Source organism: Panthera leo, chromosome B1, assembly GCF_018350215.1.
Source record: "Panthera leo isolate Ple1 chromosome B1, P.leo_Ple1_pat1.1, whole genome shotgun sequence".
Classification (NCBI taxonomy): Eukaryota; Metazoa; Chordata; class Mammalia; order Carnivora; family Felidae; genus Panthera; species Panthera leo.
Window position 1 is genome coordinate 16,206,426 of NC_056682.1, and position 27,175 is coordinate 16,233,600.

At 39.7% G+C, this 27,175-nt stretch overlaps 2 protein-coding genes and 1 non-coding gene across 12 annotated transcripts in view; 1 reads left to right on the forward strand and 2 right to left on the reverse strand.

Annotated features, from left to right (window-relative positions):
- SNX25 (sorting nexin 25) overlaps positions 1-14,626 on the forward strand; it is a 150,264-nt gene extending 135,638 nt beyond the window's left edge. For both annotated transcript variants that reach the window (XR_006201453.1, XR_006201455.1), the window contains exon 25: positions 14,531-14,626. The gene's annotated coding sequence lies outside the window, so the exon portion shown is untranslated. The remainder of the gene's footprint in view (positions 1-14,530) is intronic.
- Positions 1-27,175, reverse strand: part of LOC122217394 (LRP2 binding protein) — a 39,195-nt gene that overhangs the window by 7,946 nt on the left and 4,074 nt on the right. The window contains exons 1-9 of one of the 9 annotated variants that reach the window (XM_042934312.1): positions 23,040-23,164; positions 22,185-22,346; positions 21,645-21,771; positions 20,816-20,928; positions 19,014-19,127; positions 4,325-4,467; positions 4,130-4,235; positions 2,846-3,069; positions 1,039-1,213 (exon numbers count right to left, since the gene is read on the reverse strand). In XM_042934312.1, coding sequence (XP_042790246.1) covers positions 1,039-1,213; positions 2,846-3,069; positions 4,130-4,235; positions 4,325-4,467; positions 19,014-19,127; positions 20,816-20,928; positions 21,645-21,750 — 981 coding nt within the window. In that variant the 5' untranslated portion in view covers positions 21,751-21,771; positions 22,185-22,346; positions 23,040-23,164. Of the gene's footprint in view, positions 1-1,038; positions 1,214-2,845; positions 3,070-4,129; positions 4,236-4,324; positions 4,468-19,013; positions 19,135-20,815; positions 20,929-21,644; positions 21,772-22,184; positions 22,444-23,039; positions 23,169-27,175 lie in introns of those variants that run through there. The other 8 variants (XM_042934311.1, XM_042934309.1, XM_042934310.1 and 5 more) reach the window with 8 other exon arrangements.
- Positions 12,505-12,611, reverse strand: LOC122218802. The gene has a single exon (XR_006202126.1). It is a non-coding gene; the product is annotated as a U6 spliceosomal RNA (small nuclear RNA).

Consider the following 27,175-nt stretch of genomic DNA (forward strand, 5'->3'; position numbering starts at 1 on the left):
GATTTTAATATGCAGAGAAGGTTGAGAACCACTGCTGTTAAATGGTCAGATTCAGGCAGAGGACTCGGAAAATTGTTCCTTGCCTTGTTCACCTGCTCCAGCTAAACAATTTGTGCACCCCATGAATTGCTTTATAAGTTTTAATAAGGTATAATTCTACTTTGGACTTCATGGATGTCATCGACCTAAGACATGCAGTTGTGTGTGTGTGTGTGTGTGTGTGTGTGTGTTTATTTTTTTAAAACTTTACTTGCAGGTACTGTTCATGATGATTTCCCCCCTTTCTCACTCCCTTCCCACTTTCTAAGTTGCTTGATTTTAGAGGTGAAATCTATTTGGGAGCTAATCCAAATGGATTAAAACAAGGAAAGTCTTACTTCAACTGATCACCTCAAACTCATGATTGAGTTTGGGTAGTGTGCAGAAAGTGTGGTTGATGTCATGCATAAAGAAAAAATTTTAAAAACTAGATTTCAGAGTGCCTGGGTGGCTCAGTTGGTTAAGTGTCCAACTCTTGGTTTTGGCTCAGGTCATGATCTCATAGTTCGTGAGTTCGAGCCCCGCGTCAGGCTCTGTACTCTCAGCTTGGGATTCTCTCTCTCCCTCTCTTTCTGCCCCTCCCCTGCTTGCATGCTTGCTCGCTCTCTCTCTCTCTCAGGTTTTTTTTTTTTTTAAGTTTATTTATTCTATTTCATTAAGGTACTAGAATGAGAATAGGTTCATACTTCTGGTTAGAAGGAGGCATGAATACTCTGGCTATAAGGTCTTGGTGCTGGCCCTTAGGCTCCAGAGGGTGGCAGAGTGAGAGAGAATAATTTGCATCAAAATGGAACTTTTATCATCTGAGTTTAATTATGCTAATAGGAATCTGGCAGAACTGTCTGCAAATAATCCACGTGTCTGACAACCTCTCCTAGACAGATTATCTGTGCAATAATTAAGTAAGAAAAATACTAATCCATAAAGATGTTCAAGTCTTAACTAAAAACTCAGAAATTTCTATTTGAGTCAATGTTGTTTGTGCTCAGGCTTCCTTACTTTAGAATAGTAGTGTTTCGCTGTCGCTTCATCCTTTGTGACCCCCAAGCCAAGATGAAGACATCGGGCGTGGTAGAAAGATGCCATGGCCATGCCTCTGGTGATGAATTCTGGGAGACAGTCCGTGACCCGGGCTATCGTAGGGATGTCATGAACTTCATCGTAGTCAGCAATCCTGTGGCGACATTTAATTGTGAAGTTAAAAAGGACATGAGTTCTAGTTTACATTTTTACAAATCGCATGTTCAGAAGTGGTGCCCAAAGTAACTTCCCTATTTCCACCTATTTGAGAACTAAGTTGTTTGTGGTATTTGTTTTGTGGTGAAGGGTAAATAAAACTGCCAGTTAAAACCAAGGGAAGAGGAGCTAACAAAGAGTTTCCTTCACAGCTTCTCTATAATCATATTTGTCAGTCAGGCTTAATAACCACTAGAAAACACAAAAGTTTATTTCCTTATAGTAATAATATTAAAAAAATTTATTTTAATATTTATTTTTGAGGGAGAGACAGTGTGAGTGGGGGAGGGGCAAAGAGAGAGGGAGACACAGAATCCGAAGCAGGCTCTAGGCCCTGAGCTGTCAGCACAGGGCCTGACGTGGGGCTCGAACCCACAAACTGTGAGATCATGACCTGAGCCGAAGTTGGATGCTTAACCAACTGAGCCACCCAGGTACCTCATAATAATAATATTTTAAACTTAATAACACCTTGCAGATTTAAACAATGGGGAAAAAGCATTTTCTATTTCTTTGAATCATTTATTCAAACATTGACCTTAAATTTGGACTTCAGTCACATAGGATCAGAAAACATATCAAGAAACTTACACATCTATCTTTGTTAAAAAGTGGGCAAAAAAAGTCCTCCTTCATAACCATGACACAAGTCTAGAGGGTTGTGTGAAAATGGGATCTACTTAACCTCATGTCACCTGTGATATTATGAGGAATAGGAATGTGGACAGTAATGGAAAGTTTGACAGATTTTAAAGTCTTGGTTTTAACCAGATGGGCACTTAGACTTTAGGGACTTTGGGGACCACACTTGTAAGTGACCTGCTCCCTGGGAGCCATGATGTTGGGCAGAGGGTGGAACCAAGTCCTTCAGGCAACATTGTGGATGACTGCCCCACACTGGGTGAGGGAAGAGGGGGTCCCAGGGGCTCTGTCGGGCATTATTGGGAGGGAAATACATCAACATGGCCTTACAGCCTCTCTAGGGGACATCCACGTCTGTTTTTCCTGGTATATTGCTTTTGTACATTATGAGTAAATAAATGTGGGGAAAGTACATGGGCTCAGAGAAGAGAATCTCCATATATTTTATAAGGTGTTAATATTGGCATCTCTTAACCATTCTCATTTTACAATCTTTATCAAGCTATCTTGCAATTGTGCAGTCATAGAACATGTGGCTGAAGAGTCTATGAAGAAATTAAAACATATTTAATAAGCATTTCTGATGGGCTAAGCTATGTTAAGTACTTTATATACAGTATGTTAGTAATCCTATGGAAGTATTTTCTTCTTTATAAAAAAGGAAATTCATGCCCCCAAAAGTCAAACGTGATTAAGATCATCAGCTGGTACATAGAGTGAATAACACTGAAATCCTGAAGACTGATAGCACAGAATTAGACTATTCCAAAATCTAATGAAATGTAACAGGTGAGTCGTCAGTTGCACTTGCCACATTTCAAGTGCTCACTAGCCGTCATTTCCAATATTGTAGCAAGTTCTATTGAACAGACCTGGCATAGAACATCTGGGAGGAGGTTTTGGAAATACTTTTATCCAGCTTATTTACCTTTTGGAAAATGTAGCACACTTAGTAAAAAATTTCATCTTATAGTAATACTCGACGAGATTCCCTTGAGCATAGATGTTTCCACGTTCTGCCGCTTCCCTTAAGCACTGCAAGGCAGCTTCAGGGTCCTGGCGGATGCCTTGTCCGTAAAAATACATCAGCCCAAGTGCACCCTGGGACTCCAGATTTCCATTGCCACACGCTTCGGAATGCCAATAAAATGCCTAAGAAAAAGCACAATTTCATCTTTGTTACCCACCAGGCAAAATCATAAGGGAATACCGGAAAGAAAGAAAAAATCTCTAATTATGAGATAGTGTGCATAACTTATCTCTAGGAAACAGTTTTAGCACCTTGTGTGTGTTTCAGGTGAGCGCCAGTTTCACATATCCAAAAGAGAGGTTAGAGGTCACAGCCTAGCCAGTTCAGCTGTCATAGGATTCAAGATTTTCTGATGTTTCCCGAGGAAGGATCAGGAAGGTAGGAGGTAGGAACTAAGAGTCTGCTAGGCTCTGAGACACACTGCAATGAGGCCCAGCAGGGAGAGGAGAGCTGCTGATGCTGAGATCTCAGAGGTGGCGCCTGTCGATCCCAGGCAGCCGAGATAAAAGCTGCATGTGGTTGCAAGCCCATTTGCTCAGTACTCAGCTACAGTGACTTTGAATTAGTTCAAAAAATTATTTCCAAGTGGCTGCTTAGTTATCCAAAGAGGGTCTTGTGCGGTTGGTGTTTCTTGTCAGTTTGTTCTTCATGCCTCTTACAAGTAGCACTTGGCCCTACGTTTCCTCCAACCCGTACGATTTCTTGGAAAATGTTTCAATCATTGATGATTAAAGAGATTGTATTTATGCAAAAGTCATAAATGGATTTAATTTTTAACTCATTTTCGTGTGTGTGTATTTTACTTACTAGCATCATTATTTTCTCAGAACAAATTAATTTATTCACATAATAGGATTTGTGACATATTTTAGGACTCTCTCAGCTTTCATGGTATAAAATATTTTGTACGTGTGGCTTTTTATAGTGTAGAAAGTGCTCTCACATCCGTGGAATCCTTTGGTAGAGGTAGGGAAAAGGTAGACCATAGATGAGTAAAGGGTAAAATGAGCTTTGAGATCCCAAACTGTAAACTTTCTTTACACTTTAAAGAAATGTAAGAGATCTTTAAAACTAGACACTCATTCTTTACCGCCCTCCCTTCAAAAAAGAAATTATTAATTTCTGAAATAAATATTAATCTATGCGTGGTGCTGGCGTTAAAAACAAATAGATCAGTGTTACCTTTTCTAATTCTTTGGGTTCTTTTGTGGAATAATATAATCCTAGGATACTTTGAGCTTTCACACTAGCTTTTGGATTTCCATTGTCTGCAGCAAAAAGCCACAGTCTAAAAGAAAAAAGGGCAAGTTACTCTTTGTGTCAGCATTTGATTAAAAAGAAAAAAAAAAAACAACACTTGTTTTCAGGTAAGACTACCTTTCAGCTTCCTCATCTGATCGTTTGACACCTTTCCCTTCATAGTAAGCTCTTCCAAGGTTGTAGGCAGCTGCAAATTGTAGGTGTCTTGCTTTGGGACATGGAGAATGGATGATTTTCTTCATGTATTCCACTCCTTTTTCCTTCCACAAAGGAAAAGAACAAACAAAAAAACCCCAGGTTTTAGTTTTACCCAAACTAAATTCTTTTTCCCAGTAATGGTGTGAAAGTCTTCTTCCTGTGACATGATGTTTGATGTCATGGGTCTGTGCCCAGGCAGACGGTTGCCCTTTAGTCTGCAGAGCTGGAAATAAGGGAGGAGGGGGGTGGGACAGGGAGGGAAGGGAAGAAGGAAGGGTATATCTCCTGAGTAGGCATTCCCAGAGCTCTGAGATCTAAAGGATATAAGGCATCTCCCTCATGTTTTAGCTTCCACAGTTGGATTATGTTTCAATATGATTTCCTTTTTTCTCTCCTCCCTTCTACCTTATAGCCCTTATTCTGGATGGGCACAGTTTTTAGAACTTATCAACGTACAAGAATAGCTGTAACTTCTTCCACATTTACAGTCGGAGTACACTTGTGAGCGCCAAGGACTATGTTCTCTCTTCAAGCACACTAAGTATGCTCAGTGATAATTTACATACAACATGCTATTCATATGACATCTGCATAGTCACAAAGACCACACAGGAAGATGTTGCCCCCTCCAAAAAATACATCAGGCGCAAACTGTCAAACATCATTCCCAAGAAATGTTTGACGATCAAACCCATTTTCTATACACTGCATTCTAGCTTTTATCCTTCACTGCTCTCTCCAAGTTCTCTTGCTGGCTAAACACCACAGTGATAGAAGATAAAGGTGTTTGCTTTTTAGTGAGTCCCAATGTATAGAGATTTGTTTTTGTGAATGTGTGATGTACATATTTACCTTTTTTTTCCTTTTTTCTTTTTTTTTAACCTTTTTAAAAATATTTATTTTTGAGAGACAGAGCCAGGGAGGGGTCGAGAGAGAGAAGGAGACTCAGAATCTGAAGCAAGTTCCAGGCTCTGAGTGGTCAGCACAGAGCCCGATGCAGGGCTTGAACTCATGAACAATGAGATCATGACCTGAGCCAAAGTCTGACACTTAACTGACTGAGCCACCCAGGCGTCCCTTTGCCTTTTTTTCTAAACCTAATAGTAAGAGGGAATTTACTGGTGGTCGAGTGAGTTGGTTGTGTAAATCCTTCCACAGATAGCAATGACTAAATCTGGAGCAAACATTAAAAACATTTTTTTTTTTTTTTTAAGACACTGGAAAGTTTACCAGAGCATATACAAGCCAGAGGAGAGATTACTCTTAAAAACTGCAGCTGGAAGTGATCCATGAAGTTCAGTGAACCTCAGGCTGGATAAACATGAAGTAGATTTCCCAGGCATACGTCATGGTCAAACTGCTGAAAGCCGAAGAAATCTTGAAAGTAGCCTGAGAAAAATGACACATGATGTACAGGAGAACAACTATATAATTAGTATTTAAGAAGACTGAAGTCATGCCATGCATCTTTTCTGACCGTAGAGTATGAAACTAGAAATAAATCACAAGAAAAAAATAGGGGAAAAACACATGGAGGCTAAACAACCTGATACTGAACAACCAATGGGTCAACAAAGCAAAGAAGAAATCAAAATATGTAGACACAAATGAAAATGAAAACACAACAAAATCTTGGGACACAGCAAAGGCAGTTCTCAGAGGAAAATATGTAGTGATACAGGCCTACCTCAAGAAACAAGAAAAAGCTCAAACAATCTAAACTTGTATCTAAGGGAACTTAAAAAAGAAGAACAAAGCCCAAGGTAAAATGATGTAAAAGGAAGGAAATGGTAAAGATCAGAGCAGAAATAAATGACATAAGAGACAGAAAAAAAAAAATCAATGAAACCAAGAGCTAGTTCTTTGAAAAGATAAACCTATGCCAACAAATGGGACAACCTTGAAGAAATGGATAAATTCCTGGAAACATACAATCTTCTGAAACTGAATCAAGAAGAAATAAATCTGAATAGGTTGATTACTAGTAATGAAACTGAATCAGTAATTAAAAAAAAAAAAAAACTAACAAAAAAATAAAAGTCCAGGAACAGATGGCTTCATAGGTAAATTCTACCAGACATTTAAAGAAGAGTTAAAACCTATTCTCCTAAATGATTCAAACAATAGAAGAGGAAGGAAAGGTTCCATATGCATTCTGTGAAGCCAGCATTGCCCTGATACCAAAACCAGACAAAGACACCACAAAAAAAAGAAAACTATAGGCCAAGATCCCTGATGAACATAGATGCAAAACTCAACAAAATATTAGCAAGCTGAATCCAACAATACATTAAAAGGATCATTCACCACAATCAAGTGGGATTTATTCTGGGGATACAAGGATGGTTCAGTATTTACAAATCAACCATGTGGTACGCCACATCACCAAAACAAAGGATACAAATCATATGATCATCTCAACAGATGCAGAAAAAGCATCTGATACAATTCAACATCAATTCATGATAAAAACTCTGAACAAGGTAGGTTTAGAGGAAACATACCTCAACACAATAAAGACCTATATGAAAAACCCACAGCTGACATCTTACTGAATGTGAAAAACACAGCTTTCCCTCTAAGATTAGGAATAAAACCAGGATGTCCATTCTCACCACTTGTATTCAACATGCTACTGGAAGTCGTAGCCACAGCAATCAGATAAGAAAAAGGTAAACAAGTCATTTTGGTAAACAAGAAGTTAAACTGTCACTATTGGAAGATGACTGTGATACTATACATAGAAAACTTAAAGGCTCCATCAAAAACCTGTTAGAACTAATAAGTGAATTCAGTAAATTTGAAGGAGATAAAATTAATGCTCTGAAATCAGTAGTATGTCTATATACTAATAAGGTAACAGAAAGAGAAATTAAGAAACTACACTTATAACTGTACCAAAAAGAATACAATGCCTAGGAGGTTAACCAAAGAAGTGAAAGACCTGTACTGTGAAAACTATAAAACATTGATGAAAGAAATTGAAGATGACACAAACAAATGGAAAGATATTCCATGCTTCTAGATTTGAAGAATTAACATTGTTAAAATGTATATATATTTAAAAATATTTTTTAATATTTATTTATTTTTGAGAGAAAGAATGTGAGTGGAGGAGGGGCAGAGAAACAGGGAGACACAGAATCTGAAGCAGGCTCCAGGCTCTGAGCTGTTTGCACAGAGCCTGACATTCAGCTCGAACTCATGAACCGTGAAATCATAACCTGAGCTGAAGTCAGTCGCTTAACCGACTGAGCCACCCGGGTGCCCCATCATTGTTAAAATGTACATTACACAAAGCAATCTATAGAGTCAATGCAATACCTATCAAAATACCAACAGCATTTTTCACAAAATTAAAAAATTACTAAAATTTGCATGGAACTGCAAAAAACCCTGAAGAGCGAAAGCAACCTCAATAAAGAACAAAACTGGAGGTATCACAATTCCAGATTTCAAGGTATACTATGCAAAGCTGTAGTAAAGCGGTATGGTAGTGGTATGTAAATAGACACATAGATCAATGGAACAGAAGAAAGAACCCAGAATTAAACCTACAATTATATGGTCAAATAATCTATGACAAAGGAGACAAGAATATACAATGAAAGATAGTCTCTTCAATAAATGGTATTGGGAAAACTGGACAGCTACATGTTAAAGAATGAAACTGGACCATTTTCTGATACCATACACAAAAATCAACTCAAAAGGGACTAAGGACTTAAATGTGAGATCTAAACCCATAAAGTTCCTAGAAAACAGGCAGTGATTTCTCTAGCATTCGCCATAGAGACATTTTTCTAGATATGTCTCCTAAGGCAAGGGAAGCAAAACCCAAAATAAACTATTGGGACTACATCAAAATAAGCTTTTGCAGCACAGTGAAGGAAACCACCACCAAAACAAAAAGGCCAAAAACCTACTCAGTGGGAGAAGATATTTGCAAATGATACATCTGATAAAGTTAATATCCAAATATATAAAGAACTTAGCCAACTCTCTCTCTCTCTCTCTCTCTCTCTCTCACACACACACACACACACACACACACACACACACACACACACAAATAATCCAAGTAGAAGATGTGCAGAGGACCGTTTTTCCAAAGAAGACCTACAGATAGCCAACAGACACATGAAAAGATGCTCAACATCACTCATCATCAGGGAAATGCAAATCAAAACCACAATGAGACATCACATTGTCAGAGTGGCTAAAATAAAAAAGACAAGAAGTAACAAGTGTTGGTGAGAATGCAGAGAAAAAGAAACCCTTGTTCACTGTTGGTGGGAATGTAAATTGGAACAGCCAGTGTGCGAAACAGTGTAATTTCAAAAAATTAAAAATAGAAATACCGGGGCGCCTGGGTGGCGCAGTCGGTTAAGCGTCCGACTTCAGCCAGGTCACGATCTCGCGGCCCGTGAGTTCGAGCCCCGCGTCAGGCTCTGGGCTGATGGCTCGGAGCCTGGAGCTTGTTTCCGATTCTGTGTCTCCCTCTCTCTCTGCCCCTCCCCTGTTCATGCTCTGTCTCTCTCTGTCCCAAAAATAAATAAAAAACGTTGAAAAAAAATTTAAAAAAAAAAAAAAATAGAAATACCATGTGATCCATTAATTCAACTACTGGGTATTTACCCAAAGATAACGAAAACAGTAATTTGAAAGGATCTATCCACTTCTTTGTTTATTGCAGACTCATTTACAATAATCAAGATATGGAAGAGTCTACTGATTGATGAATGGGTAAGGAAGATGTGGTACATATGTATATGTATGTACACACACACACAGGCATATCACTCAGCCATAAAAAGAGGATGGGACTGTGTCATTTGTAACAATGTGGATGGACCTAGAGGGTATTATGCTAGCTAAGTGAAGTAAGTCAGACTGAGAAAGATAAATACCATATAATTTCATTCATCTGTGGCATCTAAAAAAATGAATAAATAAGAGGCAGAATCAGACCTGTAAATACAAAGAACAAACATATGCTTTGTGGACGGGAGGGGGTGGGGGAATGGGCAAAATGGGTGAAGGGGAGTGGGAGATACAGACTTCTAGTTATGAAATGTCACAGGAATGAAAGGCATAAGGAATATAGTCAATGATATTGTAATGCCGCTGTGAGGTTACAGATGTAGCTACTTTTGTGATGAGCATAGCATAATTGGTAAACTTGTCTAATTACTATGTTGTACACCTGAAACTAATGTAATATTGTCAACTATACTCAAAGGCACAGACTTCCGGTTACAAATAAGTTCTGGGAATGTAATGTACAACATGGAGACTATAGTTGACAACACTGTGTTATATATTTGAAAGTCGCTATGAGAGTAGCTCTTAAAATTTCTAGTCATAAGAAAAGTTTGTAACTATGTGAGGTGATGGATGTCAACTAGCTTTATTGTGATAATCATTTTTCAATATATACTTAAATTATGTCGTACAACTTAATATGATATATGTCAATTACATCTCAAAAACACTGGTGGGGGGAGGAGCAACGGAAGTTGTGACTGACTTCTCATGGGAATTAATGAAGGCCAGAAGATTTGACAGTAGCATTGTTTTAAGTTTATTCATTTTGAGAGGGAGCGAGTGGGGGAGGGGCAGAGAGAGAGGGAGAGAAAGAATCCCAAGTCTGACAGTGCAGATCCCAATGCAGGGTTCAAACTCACGAACTGTGAGATCATGACCTGAGCCAAAGCCAAGAGTCAGTTGTTCAACTGACTGAGCCACCCAGGTGCCCCAAGAATAGCATTTTTAAAGTGTGGAAAAGAAAAACTTAACCAGCAAAAACAATTCATCAGAAGTGAAGGCAGATTAAAGACATTTTTAAGCATTAAAACAATTTTTTTTAATGCTTATTTTTGAAAGAAAGAGCATGAGCAAGGGAGGGCAGAGAGAGAGGGAGACACAGAATCCCAAGCAGGCTCCAGGCTCTGAGCTGGCTCGAACCCACAAACCATGAGATCATGACCTAAGTCAGACGCTCAACCGACTGAGCCACCCAGGCGCCCCTGAAGACATTTTTAGATGATCAAAATCAGAGATAAATCATCATCTGCAAACTGTACTATAAGAAATTCCCTTCAAAGGAAATTCTTCAGGTCAAAAGGAAAGGAATATGGTGACAAATGGCTACTCAGGTTGACAGGAAGGAATGAAGAGTTCTAGAAATGGTAAATATGTAATAAATATAAAAGGATACACGTATATATACATGTGCATATAATTTATTATCCTCTTAATTTCTTCAAAAGATATATGACTAAAGCAAAAATTATAACACTTTTATATCTGGAAATTTATAATATGAATTTAAGTATAGCGTGACAAAGATTGGGGGTGGGCGGGTCAATGAAAGCATACTTATTCAAGGTTCCTATATTTTACCTGAAGTAATTCCATATAAACTCCTTGTCTGTTGTGATAAATTAAAAGTGCATATTGTAATCTCTAGAGCAACTACTAAAAAGAGTATAACTAGAAAATAAGTAAATTAAAAATGTGACGAAACCATTCCATCACCATTTCTCACACATGTGAAATTTTATGACATGGTAAATACCCATATATCGATATACGTCTGTTTCTGGACTCTTTTGTTCTTTTGATCTTTGCCTATTTCTGAACAAAACCCACCTTGCTTTAAATACTACATATAAATATTTGGCTTTTTGTTCTTTCATATGAATTATAGAATCAGCTTGCCACAAGCCATAAAAAAAATCTTATAGGAAATTTGATTCTGATTGCATTTAATATGTGAAGTTAAATCTGGGGAGTGGGTTAGAGGCGCACCTGGGTGGCTCAGTCTGTTCTGCGTCTGACTCTAGTTTTTTGCTCAGGTCATGATCTCATAGTTTGTGAGTTTGAGCCCCACATTGGGCTCTGCTGACAGTGTAGAGCCTGCTTAGGATTCTCTGTGTCCTCTGCCTCTCCCCCGCTCACTCTCTGTCTCTCTCTCAAAAATAAATAAGTAAACTTAAAAAATTATTTAAAAAATCTGGGGAGTGGATTAGAGGGCAGATGTCGAAACGTATTGTCTCTGGAAAACAGAAGCACAGTTGCCTGATGAGTCCATAGACTGAATTTCCTAAGTCAAATTTTCTGCAATCTGGCACTAAATTACACTCAAATGTTTACTGCCTTATGCTAAAGGAAGGGTTTAACAACCTTTTTAGAATTCTGTGAGATGGGGAAAGCAAAGCTAAAACAGGTGAACTTGTCCTCACCGCAATTTTATGTCAGCTAAAAGTCTGTTGCTTTATTCATTCCCTGCCCCCTCCCCCCGCAAAGCTATTTCCAGTTTCCATTTGTAGCTTCCCTAGGTGTTGGAGCCCACATGTGATTATCATTCTCTATGGGGTAATAATGACCTTTGAATGCTCCCTGAAGAAAACAGATCAAATCTACCACACAAAGCATATATGGTTGAACCAGAGTCTGGACCAAATTAGTATCAAGAACATTGGTACGTTAATAAAAGAAAGTGATAATAATGAAAAGAGATATTTGCCCCTTTACTGTGAGTTAAAGGTATTATCAAGCCAGTGTAATTCTAGGTGAGAAGGGATCTACAGCGGCCATCTTCCTTTGCTCCGCTGGCCTCCATATGTAATCACATTCGAGCCATTCTCTTTGGGAGTTGCCATATGCCAACGCATTGAACCTGCCAACTTCCCTGGTTCCTCTACGTCTTCATGTCCTTAATTCTCACCTTTTAGGCTTATTCTGCGTCTGTCACCATACTCATCCCTTCATTCCTCTTTCCCTCCTTGACACTCATTTATCTGGCAGATAAACTATTTCTCTGCCTACTCAGATGCACTCAAGCAGCTGCACATGGCTGGGAACAAACACAGCCATGACGATAGGTCCTCCTGATCACAGATTTCAGAGTGAGCTCTCAGCCCTGGCAAACAATACCATCAGTTTGCTGCCTCAGTGTTCTCTCCCACTTAACCTGTTAGGGAAGAGAACTATTTCAAACTTTATCCTGTCTCTTCACACTTCCGCTGCCCCTGCCCTTTCCCTCATTCTCAGCTCATGCTTCACCTTTTGAAAATTTTTATTTATATTTTTATAAAAACATGGGGTGATTCATGACTTTGTGAGTCATCCTCACATGCAGGGACTATGCTAATTTTCTCTGTCCTTCCAGTTTTAGTGTACGTACTGCTGAAGCGAGTACGTGGCTTTTCTTTTATGTCACTGAGAAAATAGAAAATCAAGAGAGACACTGAATCTGTGAATTTACCTAACTCATCCTTTTCCCCTCTCTGCTAGATCTTGTGTATCAACTTACAAATACACTGTGGTATCTCTGGACCAGGGAGGACCCTCCCTCGAGAATATGACCTCGTTAGTGCATGTGCATTTGTTCTGCTATATGACAAAACTCAGTGCTTATGCCCAACTCCTCACCTCCATGCGTCTCCTCGGCCCACTCTGACTTTGGTCCCTTCTCCCTCCACTGAAAAGGCTTTAGTCAGGGTCTCCGAGGAGATTTGTCTTAATGTGCCTAACAGTAAGCGCTCAGTTTTCATTATACTCACCTCAACAGAATTGAGACAGATGATTACTCCCTCCTTGAAACAGTTTCATCATCTGACTTCCAGATCACCACACACTCCTCAACTTCCTCTATTCTCCCTGCTCCTTCTCATTCTCTTTTGCTGGCTATTCTTTCCCCTCTGACCATTAAATATTGGAGGGCTCCCCATCTCTGTCCCTGGCCTTTTCCTCTTCTCTGCGTTCACTCATTCAGCAACTGCATCCAAATCTGGTGCCATAACTACCGATGGTCCACCGAGACCGCCCCCCCGCCCCGCCCCGATTTCTCCGGTCCTGACTGCATCACTGAGCTCCAGACTGTCTACTTGACATCTCTGCACAGGTGACTTAACACATACTTCAAAAGTTAGGTTTTCTTGTCACGTCCCAAACCTGCTCCTTCCTCAGTCGTCCCATTGTTAAATGGCAATATCACCCTTGATCCCTCCCCTTATTATTTATTACTCCTGGCCCTCTCCCGGTCCATTAGAAGGCCTGTATCCTCTTAAGAGTATATTCTAAATCTCTCCACTTTTCTGTATTTCCACGAATGGTACTTTAAAGTGGTTCTATCTGAACCCCAGTGGCTTCCCAATTGGCTCCCTGCTTCTACTCCTGCTTCCATTCAGTCCATTCCCCACACAACAGACAAAATGATTTCTTTTAATGGAAATCATATTGATTTCCCTCCCTTTCAGTGTTTTCACATTACATTAATCACACAAGCCAAACTCTTGGCCCTCGTTTTCCAAGTCCCATGTGGTTTGGTCCGGTCTCACTGGTTTGACTACACTCCAGTTTTCCCTCCTTCCTCAGACCTTAACACTAGCTATTTCCTCTACCTGAATGTGATTCCCCAGACCTACATACATGGTCTCTCCCTCTTGTTACTCAGTTCTTAATTCAAGTGTCAGACAAAATGATGGAACAACACAGGGAGGAAAACTATAATCCCAGAATGAAATGTTGGGGAATGACCAATGACTGGGAAGTTGATAGAACTAGGAAAGTCAGTGGGGTGGAGGAGAGCTCATAGCTGGAAAATGAATTGGGGGGTGAAAATGACGCCAACTCCACCTTTGAGCACATTGGGATAGGGAAGGAGAGCCCTCGACCTACAGAGAGGTGGTTATGGGAGAGCTAAGTTTCCGATGAGGCAAGGAAGGGAAAGAAATAGTCTGAGAAAAGGCTGAGGATTTGCCAGCTGGAAAGTTTAGGAGGGAGGGCAGCTGTAAGAACAGGAGAGGAAACAGAAAGCAATATGGAGTCAAGAATACGTGAGAAGACAAATGACCAGAGAGGCATACGTTGTGTGTAGTGGCCGGAGGTGATACAGCTGTGATGCTTGGTGGGACCGAGTGAAGTCAGGGTTCCAGATGGAATTCTGATGTCTAGTTCAGGTACCGTCACAGTGGGTTGGCCTCATGATGCCTGGTGAAGCCCCCCATGTCGGCAGACACTGCAAACTTGGGACTTGAATGAGGGTTTGGAAGGGCAGTTATTGCTTTTGAAACTGAAGAATTTACCAAGTAAATGTTACTTTATGTGGGCCTCTAGGTGTCCAACTAGCTGGCTGTCCATGGGAACACTCCAAATCATGCCCTTCTTTGGACCTTCAACGTTGAAGTCTTTGGATGGACGGGATGTAATCAGGTTTGTATTTTGGAAAGATGGCATTAGTGGCAGTTTGAGTAACGAGTCTGGGACCAGCACAGAAGCTGGGGATCTACTTCTGAAATAACCCAGGTAATGGGTCCTGTGAGCCTGAACTGGAAGAGAGGGAGTGGGACTAAAGGACTGGGGACAGATCTGAAAGATATTCAGGAGATAGTATGAGTAGGTCAGTATGACCCATGGAAAAGATTTTATTTCTGCTTTGAAAAAGACAGTCTCTGGTTTGGGCTTTTAACTGTAAGTGGCTATTCCTAAGTTATAAGGAAACATAATTCCTAGTATTGTTTGTTTTTTTTTTAAAGGTTTTCATTATGAATAAGTCCTGGGTTTTATGAAGTGCTTTTTCAATACATACTAAAACCATCATATGGTGTCTTACTCAGGCTACTAAAGTATTATATTCATAGAGTTCCTTAGGTTGAATTGTAAATTTCTGGGCTAAGTTTTACTTGGTTATGACACTTCATTCTTCTAAGGAAGTATTGATTTTTTCTTGTAACAAGGGCAAATATTTTATTATCTTAACAGCTGCTACCATACTTTTTCTTACATAGGATCTTACTCTAGAAAAGTCCTTTGAAAAAGCCTTTTGAGGTGACTCTGATAACAATGTGGTCAGCAAGGGGCCACAAGATCAGTCAATAAATATGACTGAGCATCTACTGTGGTTCTGGCCCTATTCTAAGTCTCTAGGGGATTGAGTCGTGAGCAAGACAGATGAAACCCCCTGATTCTGTAGAGCTTACATTCCAATTAGAGATAAAGAAATTAAACAGGTAACAAATAACTAAGGTAATCATTAAAGTTCGTGAAGAAAGGAAAGGGTGTTGATTTTGATAATATGGCCACAGAAATCCTCTCCAGGGAAGTAACATGAGGGAAAGGCAAAAGAGGAGATGACTCAATTACTCTGTTTGAGACAATGGGATAAATCCATTTTTGGCATCAGAGAAAGAGAGGGTAGAGGGGAAAGACACAGGAGGGGGAAAGGGTGGGGAGAAAATACTCAGCAAGTTTGTAAAGAATCACGTGAGGTAGTGCAGCCACAGAATTTCTTCCAATTCCCAGTTAATTTTGACAGACAACTAAGTGTAATATCTCATTGTAATGAATATAGATAAATACCAAAGAAGAGAGTGGCACAATGACAGAGTGAATCTGAGTCTTGAGACTTTTTGGTATTTTTTTTTTAAAGAGCACCTTGGGTTTTTAATGACTTAAAATTGATATAAAAATAAGAGTCTCTTGAAAATATAACAGAAAATCAATTGAATAAAATAATTATAATACTTTCAATCCTATCTGAATTTGCAGGCGAAACAATTGTGGAGAATCTGAATCACTCGAGACCAATTTTTTTTTTTTCACCAGATATTTAAACGTTGGAGTCTATCATTGAAATAATAAGAATAGTAATACTACTACTTAAAGTAAATAGGCTTTATCTTACTATGATTTATCTTGTTTAAATATTTTGTAGAACGAATTTTAATACTATTCCCCCAAAACTGCTTTATTAATTGAGGATGAGAAAAGATTCATAAGATCAGTATGTCAATTTACATTTTTGATTTTATTTAGTACATATCATAGGATATGATGGTCACAGAGATTAGGTGGTAACTGCCTTGAAGAGTATGGTTAAATGGACTCATGATTGGTGTTAAGATTGCTGTTCTCTAGGTTTCTCTAGTTATGACTTAGAAGTGCCCGGCTGCCTCCATATACAGCACAGTTAATGGGTGGCCATGCCAAGCCTACATCAGTTAGTATGCTGAAACGTGCAAAGAGATGACTGAGGAAGCTGGATCCAGGGTACTGAAGGAGGTTTCGTAACATTGCTCATGTCTCTCCCTCCCTCTGAATGCCATTCCTTCCTTACCTTATATGCTGTGCTTCTCTTCCAAGCGTCGGCAGAATCTCCCCTGACCCCACGTTTGTGCCTCGCACACGTATCGTCTCAATCCAGAACTCACAACTGCACTCATAGTTATTCTCAAACTATGCGTTCCTTTTCATACTTATCTTTGCTTCTCCAGCATCTCAGACTGTTCCTTCCTCGTTAATGTTTGTGGAAGGAAAGAGTGAGTGAATAATGCAGTGAATCCAACTAAATAAACCAGGGTCGGATAAATCACAAGAGTAAGCACATACCTCGGGGATTGTAGAGTAGGTGCTCAGAGTGCAAAAACTAGGGATTTTTTAAGCTGCTTTTGTGTCCGTCAAGGCAGTTCCAAGGATGACGACCACCCCTGCGAATGGCACCAGTGCACAAAGAAACTCCACTGTCTCAAATAGTAGGACTTGTGTGTATTTTAAGCAACAGGTTTGTAGGTGAACTAGATGTGGACTCCAAGGGATCGAGAGATGCCGACTAAACATCTAGGAAGTGGGAGGCATTTGTCTGTATGGATCTCAGAATGAGGTTCTGGTGTCAAGACAATTTGGAAGTCTTTTAAAAGTCTAGGTAATGTCAGCCATGGACTGAATGAGCTTAGTCAGGGAGAGAGAGCAGAAGAGGGCAGCAAGGGCCTAGGTTCTGACACACTTCAACATCTAGAAGAGAAGCCGCTAGCAAAGGTGACAGAGGATTGGCTACAAAGAGGCAAACAGGGAAAATTGTATTGCCAACACCTAGAGGATGGTGGAAAGAGGTATGTACAGTATGAGTGAGAATCAGACAAAATAAAGATGTTTCAAAGAGGGTTCAGATTGGATTGAGAACAATGTAGTCATGGATTCCACGTTACTACACTTTTTTAATTTTTGTTTTTTTAAAGAGAGAGAGTATGCAAGCAGGGTAGAGGGGCAGGAGGAGAAAGAGAGAGAATCCTAAGCAGGTTCCACGCTGAGCATAGAGCCCAACGTGAGACTCAATCCCACAACCCTGAGATCATGACCTGACCGAAATCAAAGACTTGGACCCTCAACCAACTGAGCCACCCCATGTTACTACACTTTTAACAGGTTAAACTGTAAACGGGTTAAAATAAAATATCTTGCATTTAATGCAAATATTTGTTTCATCATTCACTTATTTCATCATATGCTATGATTCTAAAAGAGTAAAAATTAAGTATTTCAGGAATTATAGTTCCCATCATTAATTTTATACAAGATAAAATCAGGAAAGAAAACACTCATCAAATGCTTACTACATGTGCCTTGTGTTATTTTACATGTTGTTCAATTTCATTAACAACTACGTGACTTAGGTTGATGGTTTTTATTTTGCATGTTGGCTCCAGTGGATTGAACTGGTAATGTAATCTTAAAGCTTTGTATTGATAAAAGTTCTGAAGCTACGTCTGGATTCAGCTAGAAGGGGGGCCATGATCAATTTTCAAGGTTGGCCATGGCCAAGGGAGGAGGAGGAAATGACAGATGTATCTCAAACTTATGTTTATTTATTTTCATTTTACAAATGAAACTAAAGCCCAGAATCCCATAAGGAATAGAGAAAATTGTCATACTGATCTCCAAACCTCATAGCTTAGTTTATGCTTTCTTTTATCTGCAAACATTTACAAATAAATGAGGCCTAGAAATATTATTGATATACATTAATTTCACCATTATTAAAATGATAATGTAGATTATATTTATTGACAAAGACAAGGACATTCAAAATACATTGTTAGGTGAAAAAGGATATTAAAAACCATTATGTATAGTGTAGTCCTACATTGAAAAAGTGTGTGCGATGTGCCCACACATACAAACATATATGTATATATATAATTTTTTGCATGGGGCAATACATGGAAGAATATACTTTAAAATAATAACAGTGTTGGGGCGCCTGAGTGGCTCAGTCGGTTAAGTGTCCGACTTTGGCTCAGGTCATGATCTCACGGTTCATGAGTTCGAGCGAGTTCAAGCTCCACGTCGGGCTCTGGGCTGACAGCTCAGAGCCTGGAGCCCGCTTCAGATTCTGTGTCTCCCTCTGTCTGTCCCTCTACCGCTTGCACTCTGTCTCTTGCATCGTCTCAAAATAAACATCAAAAAAATTTTTTTTAAATAATAACTGTTCATATTTGATAGTAGAATTTGGTGATCCTATTTTTACTTATTTTTTAACTTTTCTCCATGTTCGTGTAGTTTTGGAATAACTTTTAAACATAAAGGAAAACATTTTAAAACAAAAGTGTCATTGACAGTCAATGGTAGCAAGGAGGGGGCAAAAAGAAATACTGTCTTTCACATATATGTAAAAATGACTACTGCTATCCTTTAAATGCTAAAAGGATAGATATTATTGAAAGAAAAGTACAGAAATATAATATTAAAATATAAATAACCTTAATCATCTCAAAAACCCATTAACAATGAAATCTTAAACATTGTGAACGAAACAGTAACTTACAGCGTCTGTAGGTGTCCCCAGTCCATCATAATACATTACTCCTAGCTGGTAAGTTGCTTGATGGTCTTTTTCCTTGATTTCTTCAAACTGTTCTAATGCTTCTTCATACCATCCCTACGAGCTCCCAGGAAATATTGAATTATTTTTATTATTACCTTAAAGTCATCACAAACATTTAATTCCCACCTAAATCTAGCTAGGAGCATCAAATATAGCAAAAGACAGCAACACACTTATGGAATTTGGAAGTAAGGCATCAACAGCAATCAGCACACCATAAAACCAATTAAATAGGCCTAAATATGACAATAGAGGGAAGTGACTAGGAAAAATCTGGGTGAGACTCTCTTTTGTTTTTATTCTTACATTTGGATATTGCCAAACCTCTCTCAAAATGATAGCCTAACCCTCTGCTCAATCCATGCTGCCATATGACCTGCCACTCCTAGTCTGAGACACTGCAGAGCTGGGGCCAGGGCATCAGAGAAGATGTGCACATCAGAATAACCACCATTATTAAATATCCACTATTATTATAACTCATGGCTGCCAATGTTGCAGTTCTCCAGCTAGGGAGAAGACATGGAAAAACAAATGTGATTCTCTAAAATTTTTTCTCCTATACTTCCTACAGAAACCTACACGTTGGGGCACCTGGGTGGCTCAGTGGATCAAGTGTCCTCTCTTGGTTTCGGCTCAGGTCATGATCTCACAGTTTCGTGGGTATGAGCCCTGCATCGGGCTCTGTGCTGGCAACGTAGAGTCTCCTTGGGATTCTCTCTCTCTCCCCACCTCTCTCTTTCTGCCCCTCTCCCTGCTCATGCTGTCTCTGTCTCTCTCAAAAATAAATTAAAAAAAATAATAATAAAAGAATTCATGTTTTAAGGCTCCTCAGCAGTTACAATCTGATAACAACTATGCTAAGGTGTAAGGCACTAATATGGGGCTAATGTCTTAATCCATCAGGGAAAATGTCCTATACTAAAGAATGAATCATTTGTAATCGTGGAAAGAAAGTCTGCTACTGAACTGGAAAGTTATTACTCAGGAAGAGCAGACCAGAGAAAAACAACTTCTGGAAGACACAAAAACAACTGAATTCCTTTTTCTCATAAACTCGAATTAATCAACAATTTCATAAAATTAATAAAAAGATCACCAAAATACTAGCAAATACTAATTTTAAAGAACACATAATGAGTTAGAGACCTAGCTGTTAAGACTCATTGTCCCTTCTGGCTAATGTTTGGCCTAGATGTGAGAGAGCTGGAAAAGTCAGAATACTCTATATGAAGGAAGAGAAGGGAGGAAATAGAAGTTTATTTTGAGAGAGAGCTTGTGCACATTTATAAGTTTATTTTGAGAGGGAGCTTGTGAGCATGAGCACTCACAGGGGGAGGGGCAGAAAGAGAGAATCCCAATCAGGCTCCACTCTGTCGGCACAGAGCCCTATGCAGGGCTTGATCCCCATGAACTGTGAGATCATGACCTGAGCCAAAATCAAGAGTTGCTCACTCAACTGACTAAGCCATCCCAGGTGCCCCTAAAAATTATATTTTTAATTTATAGTGTGAGAATGGATTTCATACCAAAATGACTCCTACAAATGACTTTCATTAGAATGACTTTTGTGAAGGAAGGTCAGATATCTCCTTAATATATTATACTTAAAGGCACAACCATAATCTAAGGAATTTAACAGAATTCGCTTTGTATAACAATGTAAGGAACTCTACAGGAAATTTTGCTCTGAGGATCCAACAACAGCATTATATGAAATGAAAACAAACAGGAAATGATACCTCTTCAAAATACAGTTGACCTCGTAGGAAATATGCCATAGCATCCCCCCGTCTTATTCTTTCCTTCAAGAGCTGCAATGCCTTATCCACCAAATTAGCATGGCCGTAACGATCTGATTTTAAAAAGGTGAAGAATTCCATCTTTAGCCTTACGATACGAATTTTCTCTCTTGAACACATGAATTATAAAGAACTCATCTGCCACTTGTTTCTACTAGTTTCCTTCTTAGTTCTCATTTGTGAAACTGGCCTCCTTCGTTCAAGGAAGAAGCATGATCATGGTACCTTACACCGTGCCTTGTATAATCCTGAAATATTTATTGGTTGGTTTCCAAATTAACCCTGTTTACTACTAGGCAGGTGCTCTAGCAATGCAGTGTGCGTGCGCAGTTCTTCAGGCAAAGCTACTCTGTGGATGAGTGAAATTCTTAATTTGAGCCTTCATTGGAACTACTCTAACCAAATGAGCTAGAAACCATCCCCAAATTAATATTATTAAGTGTACAGAAACCAGTGGTAGCTTTAAATGCCATTTCAAAGTAAAGTGTGGCATTGCCACTTCTTTAATAGAAGTGACATCTGGCTTCTCTTTTCCAGAAGGCTGTCCTAAAGTCCTGAGAGTAAAACCAGGTTTGGGATCTGATTAGGAGACTTGTCCACTCACGATTTGCTACCACATAAGCAGTAATTCCTCAGATTCTTACAGGAAAGCTAAAAAGGACCATAAAGTTAACTGCTTCCTTGACAGCAAGTAAGACTCCTATTTCTTGTCTTTTTTGCTCTGGTGTACTGAATTGCCTTTTAGTGAGAATATTATAAGAATCTGTACCAGTCTTTTCCTTCCTCCACTGGAAGAATTTTGAGTTCTTAGCACCATACTGGGAGAGAGCGGTATAAAAGGGGTTCTTGGGCAACTTTTCACTGGTCAACTTCATCCTGTTTTGACAATGTGTATTCTGCAAAAAAAGAATGAAAGACGGGATGGTAGAAATATCTTCCTCCAGAAAAATGCAAAAATGCTCCATTCTCGCTTGGCACTCGTTATAAAAAACAACCTCCCTGCACTTGCCTAGCGATAGGGGACCAAACGACCAGCTGGGAATGTATTCTTTCTGTCCATAGCTATGAGAGGCACAGTCATCCTGGAAGCCTGTGTCCACAGCGTGGGGCTAACGATGAGCGCTGTTTGCCAGTCCTGTCTGGCTCTGAGTTCACGTGCTGCGGTGTGGGTCAGGTCACTACCACACCTGCCACCAGTAGGAATTGGTGACACCTCCCATAGATACAGTTCTCGTGCGCTGGTACTTTGCCTTCTAACTGCAGCTCATGACACTCACTCATCTCGAATTAAAGCATGTGTCCTTTTTACCTGGGAATACACTTTATTTTAGCTGTGTTGTTCAGTTTTATCTTCCCGTCTGTACTGGACTGCCATGTTTTAAGATGGATCACAGTTGGATGGGAAATCGCAGCCTTCATTAAAATGTAGAGGCCACATCATTTGGGATGAAGGAGTCCAGGTTGGCCTAGGCTGAGGGTAGTGAGACAGCAAACTCTGTTGTTGCTATGCTTTTTTGTTTACTCCTTGGCATTCTGTTACAGCTGACTTTTCACCAATCAGGAACAAGCTTCCAGGAAAGGTTCCCGATTGGTGGTGAAGAGAAGAATTCAGGAGACCTTTAGTGTGATTGGAAAGCTACATTTATACTATTATGTGAAACTATTTTGGAAAATAAATTGCTTCATTTATGAGAATGAAGTGCGGAAAAGGGGCATAATTCAGCATAGTAGGAAGAAAAAAATCACAGCAGTATCTTTGTTACTTTGGAAGAGGCATTGAATCATTTGAAAAGTCAACTTCCTCATCTGGGGTTTGGACTATAAGCAGTTTCAACTAGAGGAGTTCCAAATGCCTGTTGCTAGATATATAACATTTTTTGATTATCTGATTCCAAAAATCTCATGTTGACATTAGTGAATATGAAAGTTTCCAATGAGCTTTGGGGTGAAACAATAATAGGTAGAGTAATTAGAAGAAAGCCAATCCAAATAGGATGATGTAGATAGCATTATCAATTTACAGAAAAACTGGTTATAGAAGTTTTTATTTTACTGAAGTCATTAAACCTGTGTGCTACTGTATCCAAAAAGGCTAAGAAAAAACTTGGCATGTTCAGGAAGGCCACTGGACGGAAATGAAGCAAATCAGAAAACAATACCTTACCTCCTTTGAACTCATAATGCTCTCTGTGGCTACAATACTGCACAAGGTTTTTGTTGTTGTAGCTTGAAAGAAGAGTCAGAGAGGGTCTAGAAAACATAAGCAAAGACTGAACTCTTACTTAAATGCCAGCTATTGTTCTTTGTTCTGAGTGCGTTACAGGCACCAACTCCTACAAAACTTTATGACATAGGAGCTATTATGAGGCCCATTTAACACAAGAGGACACTGAGGAGGGTAAGTAACTTGCCAAAGGTCACAGGGCTAGGAGGTGGGACAATTGGGACACCCCAGGACCTCTGTGCCTCATCATTACTCTATACTGTTCTCCAAAAACTGGGACTAACATGATTTTTTTAAATGGCAGGACTCCTGTAAGAGGATACCCCCCAAATTTAGTACTTTTTAGTTTTAGAAAATGTGATATGAGAAGATTTTCAAAAGGAAAGTATGCGTTTATTTCTGTCAAATCTTGGGATTAGATATAAAATCATTTGAAACTTGACAACTGTTTGCATGACATGCTGTGAATTTAGAAAATTCTCTAATTAATTGGTGATCTGAAAGAAGTCCACAGTTTTAAAGGGAAGGGCTGGTGTAGCGGATGCTGACGGTGCCCTTCCCAGATCCTCTTTACTGGCACCCCCCCCCCCCCCCCGTCTCTAGCAGCTGTGAGTGTTAATTGAAAATAATTCCCAGCTGTTCCTTCTTTCTTTGTCCCCCTGCCAAACATGAGTCCCCTCACTCCTGGACACTTTGCTCCTTCTTTCTTGGAGACAGACCACGGGCCTGAGCATTTGGAAGGCCAGCTTCTATTGAGACACAGTCTGCCATGAGTCTTGAGCATTCTGGCACATCCTTGCTGGGTATGTCAAGAGCACGACTGTAAAAGCCATGACTGCTTTTTACATGGGCCATTTCTCAGGGTTGTTTGCAGAGAGTAACCTTGAGAGCTAAGGCGGTATCTCCCCACAGACAAAAAACAGGCTTACTTTTATAAAAAGTACTGAATCCCTCCTCTCTCCTCCCTCCTCCAATGCTTAGTTCTCCTCTCTTACAAGGCAGCCTACTGAATTACAGGCATCCATCTTGGGTCCTTTGTATCACCTCTGTGGGATTAGGGGTCATGGGGAACCCACCTCAGCATCGTGCTGACACTCTGGCTCTTGCTTTTGCCAGGAGCGATAAAGTCATTTATCTCTGACCCGGGAGTCTTGTGTGTTCTGCCAACATCCATGAAACAGGCTAGCTTGTTAGTTGTAAGTAGGGTATAAACCTCAGGCCCTGCACAGTTCTTGGTACCCCTTCGCCCCAAGGTGAGATGAACTCAGAAGTGTGATATGTTCTCTCTGAGATCAGAATGAAGCTAGTTGCCATCCGAGCCCACATTCCTACTTAGCGTTTCCTCCTTGCCAGATTGTAGTGCTTTCACTTCCTCCTCCTGAGAGCACCCCTCAGCCTATCACTTGAATAAAAATCCCCAGCTCAGACTATGCTTCTAGGGAACCTGACCTCATACAACAGAGGAGTATGGAGGAAGAGGCATTTTATTCCTTTCTAAAATTGTCATAATAAAGGATAACTTCCCTTCCAATGAAACGTTAGACACACTATACTGTGCCTAGTATGTATGGTGTAGTATGTGAATTTTTGGATAAAATAATATATCATTGCTAAGAGAACTAAAATTAGCCTAATGATGAATAACTAATTATTCTGGATGCTGGGTGACAGGAAGGAAAGAAAGATTTGAGAGCAGGGTAGGTCTACAGAGACTGGAGAGGTAAGTTCCAGCTACTTCTGTAACAGCAGAGTCATGCCAAATAGAACTGCAGGACAGAGCTGTCTCCTGAGGACTAGATGAAGTGAAATGACTATTTCTTTAAGATCCAGGCAGGTTGGGGCTCCTCTGTGGTTATGCCTTAGCAGGGATTCGAATCAGAATGGAAATAAAAAGAAATGATAAACTTGAAAAATCAGGGAAAAGAGACAAGTGTTTAGAACAGACTAGATTGCAGTAACTAAAAAGAGGTACTACAAGTGAGAAATCATTAAGGCTTAATTATGATGCCAAAAGACTTCTATTTAATTTTTTAAAAAATTAAAAAAGAAAAACTGAAAAGCTGGATATAGAAGAACTGGTGGATAGATGTGTAAAGAATGAAAAACAGTACAATTAACATCCATTGGCTGCCACTTAATGTTTAAAAGGTATATTACCTGTAAGGCTCCTGTATGTCCCTCCTCTTTAGATTCCTCCTTTTTCCCCGCTTCCCCCCACCCTATTCAAACACCCCCCCCATTCTCCCCATAAGCTCTTTTTCCGTGTTTCTTGGCCATTCGTATTTCTCTTCTGTTAAGTATCTGCCTTTGTGTTGTTTGTCTTAATGATTTGTAGTTCTTCATACCTCAGGCGTGTCTCTTATAAATAGGATACATTTAGATTTGTTGATTCTTTTTTATACCCAGGCTGATACTCTTTGATTATTACTGGTATGTTTAGTTCTTTTACAATTATTTTTTTTTTTTTAATTTTTTTTTCAACGTTTTTTATTTATTTTTGGGACAGAGAGAGACAGAGCATGAACGGGGGAGGGGCAGAGAGAGAGGGAGACACAGAATCTGAAACAGGCTCCAGGCTCCGAGCCATCAGCCCAGAGCCTGACGCGGGGCTCGAACTCACAGACCGCGAGATCGTGACCTGGCTGAAGTCGGACGCTTAACCGACTGCGCCACCCAGGCGCCCCTACAATTATTTTAATCACTATTGAGTTGGAATTATTTTGTACTTTTCAGTTCATCTGCCTTATTCATGCTTCATTTTCTCTTTTGTTGCCTTCTGTTGGATTTATTGAATTGACTAGGTATTTATTTTGCTTTGGAAATGTTGAACTTCCTGAGCCTTGGGTTGGGGTCTTTCAATACTTCTAAAAAATTCTCAGATATAATGCATTTGTGTTAGTTTCAGTTTCCTAGAGCTGCCGTAACAAATTACCACAAACTTTGTGGCTTAAAACAGCAAACATTAATTCTTTCATAGTTCTGAAGGCTGGAAGTCCAAAATCGATGTGCTCTCAGGGCCATGGTCTCTCTGGTTCTAGGGAAGAAACCATCCCAGATTTCCTTCCTAGCTGCTGGTGGTTGCTGGCAATCTAACTGCTCCAACAAGGTCCCAACAGTCCATTTGGATTTTGGCAAAATCACATTCCATCCTTGGAGAATCTTGGGTTCTGTTGCACCAGGTAGCCCTTAAGAAAGTACCTTTTGCTTCTGTGTTGATCATACACCCAACCCAGTATACACATCTGGGTTGGCTTGATACTTCATTCATGTAAAAATTTGTATCTTTGCAACTCCTAAATAGCAATTCTCATCAAAGTATCCCTTCCTCTTTAAAATTTTTTTTAGGTAAAGATGCAAACCTTTGGGAATGTGATAAAATTGTCTAAAAATGGCTTGTAAATTATTTATGGACTAGCAAAAGGTAATTTAAATGTAAAACTGCTGTGAAAATGAATTTAAGTATATTAAATAGTGTCTTTTATGGGTTATTCTTGTGTTCCTGTGTAGAAAAGAGTTTGCCTAGCTGGCATGAGGCTGCCATCTTTGTTTGTTTGTTTGTTTATTCTAATTTTTTTTAGTGTCTATTTATTTTGAGAGAGAAAGATCATACGGGCAAGAGCAGGAGAAGGGCAGAGAGAGAGAGAGAGAGAGAGAGAGAGAGAGAGAGAGAGAGAATCCCAAGCAGGCTCCACACTATCAGTTCAGAGCCTGATGTGGGGCTCAAACTCACAAACCACAAGATCATGACCTGAACTGAAATTGGGAGTTGGATGCTTAACTGACTGAGCTACCTGGCACCCCGAGGCTGCCTTCTTTAGAAAGGCATCCTGACAAGGTTGGTCCTGTTGGCATTTGGGAATTTGACACTCGAGTTGTCCCCCAGCTGACAAGACCAGTTTGCACTGTTTCTGTTGCTTATATAAACAACATGATGATGTATGGTGAATAGGTTTTCCTTCTGGAATTCTGTAATTTTAGTATTTGGAGAGGATGCCTACATGACCAGCCTGCAATAAAAACATTGGGTCCTGAGTCTCTAAATGGGCTTATTGAGGCAGAAACATTGCACACACCAT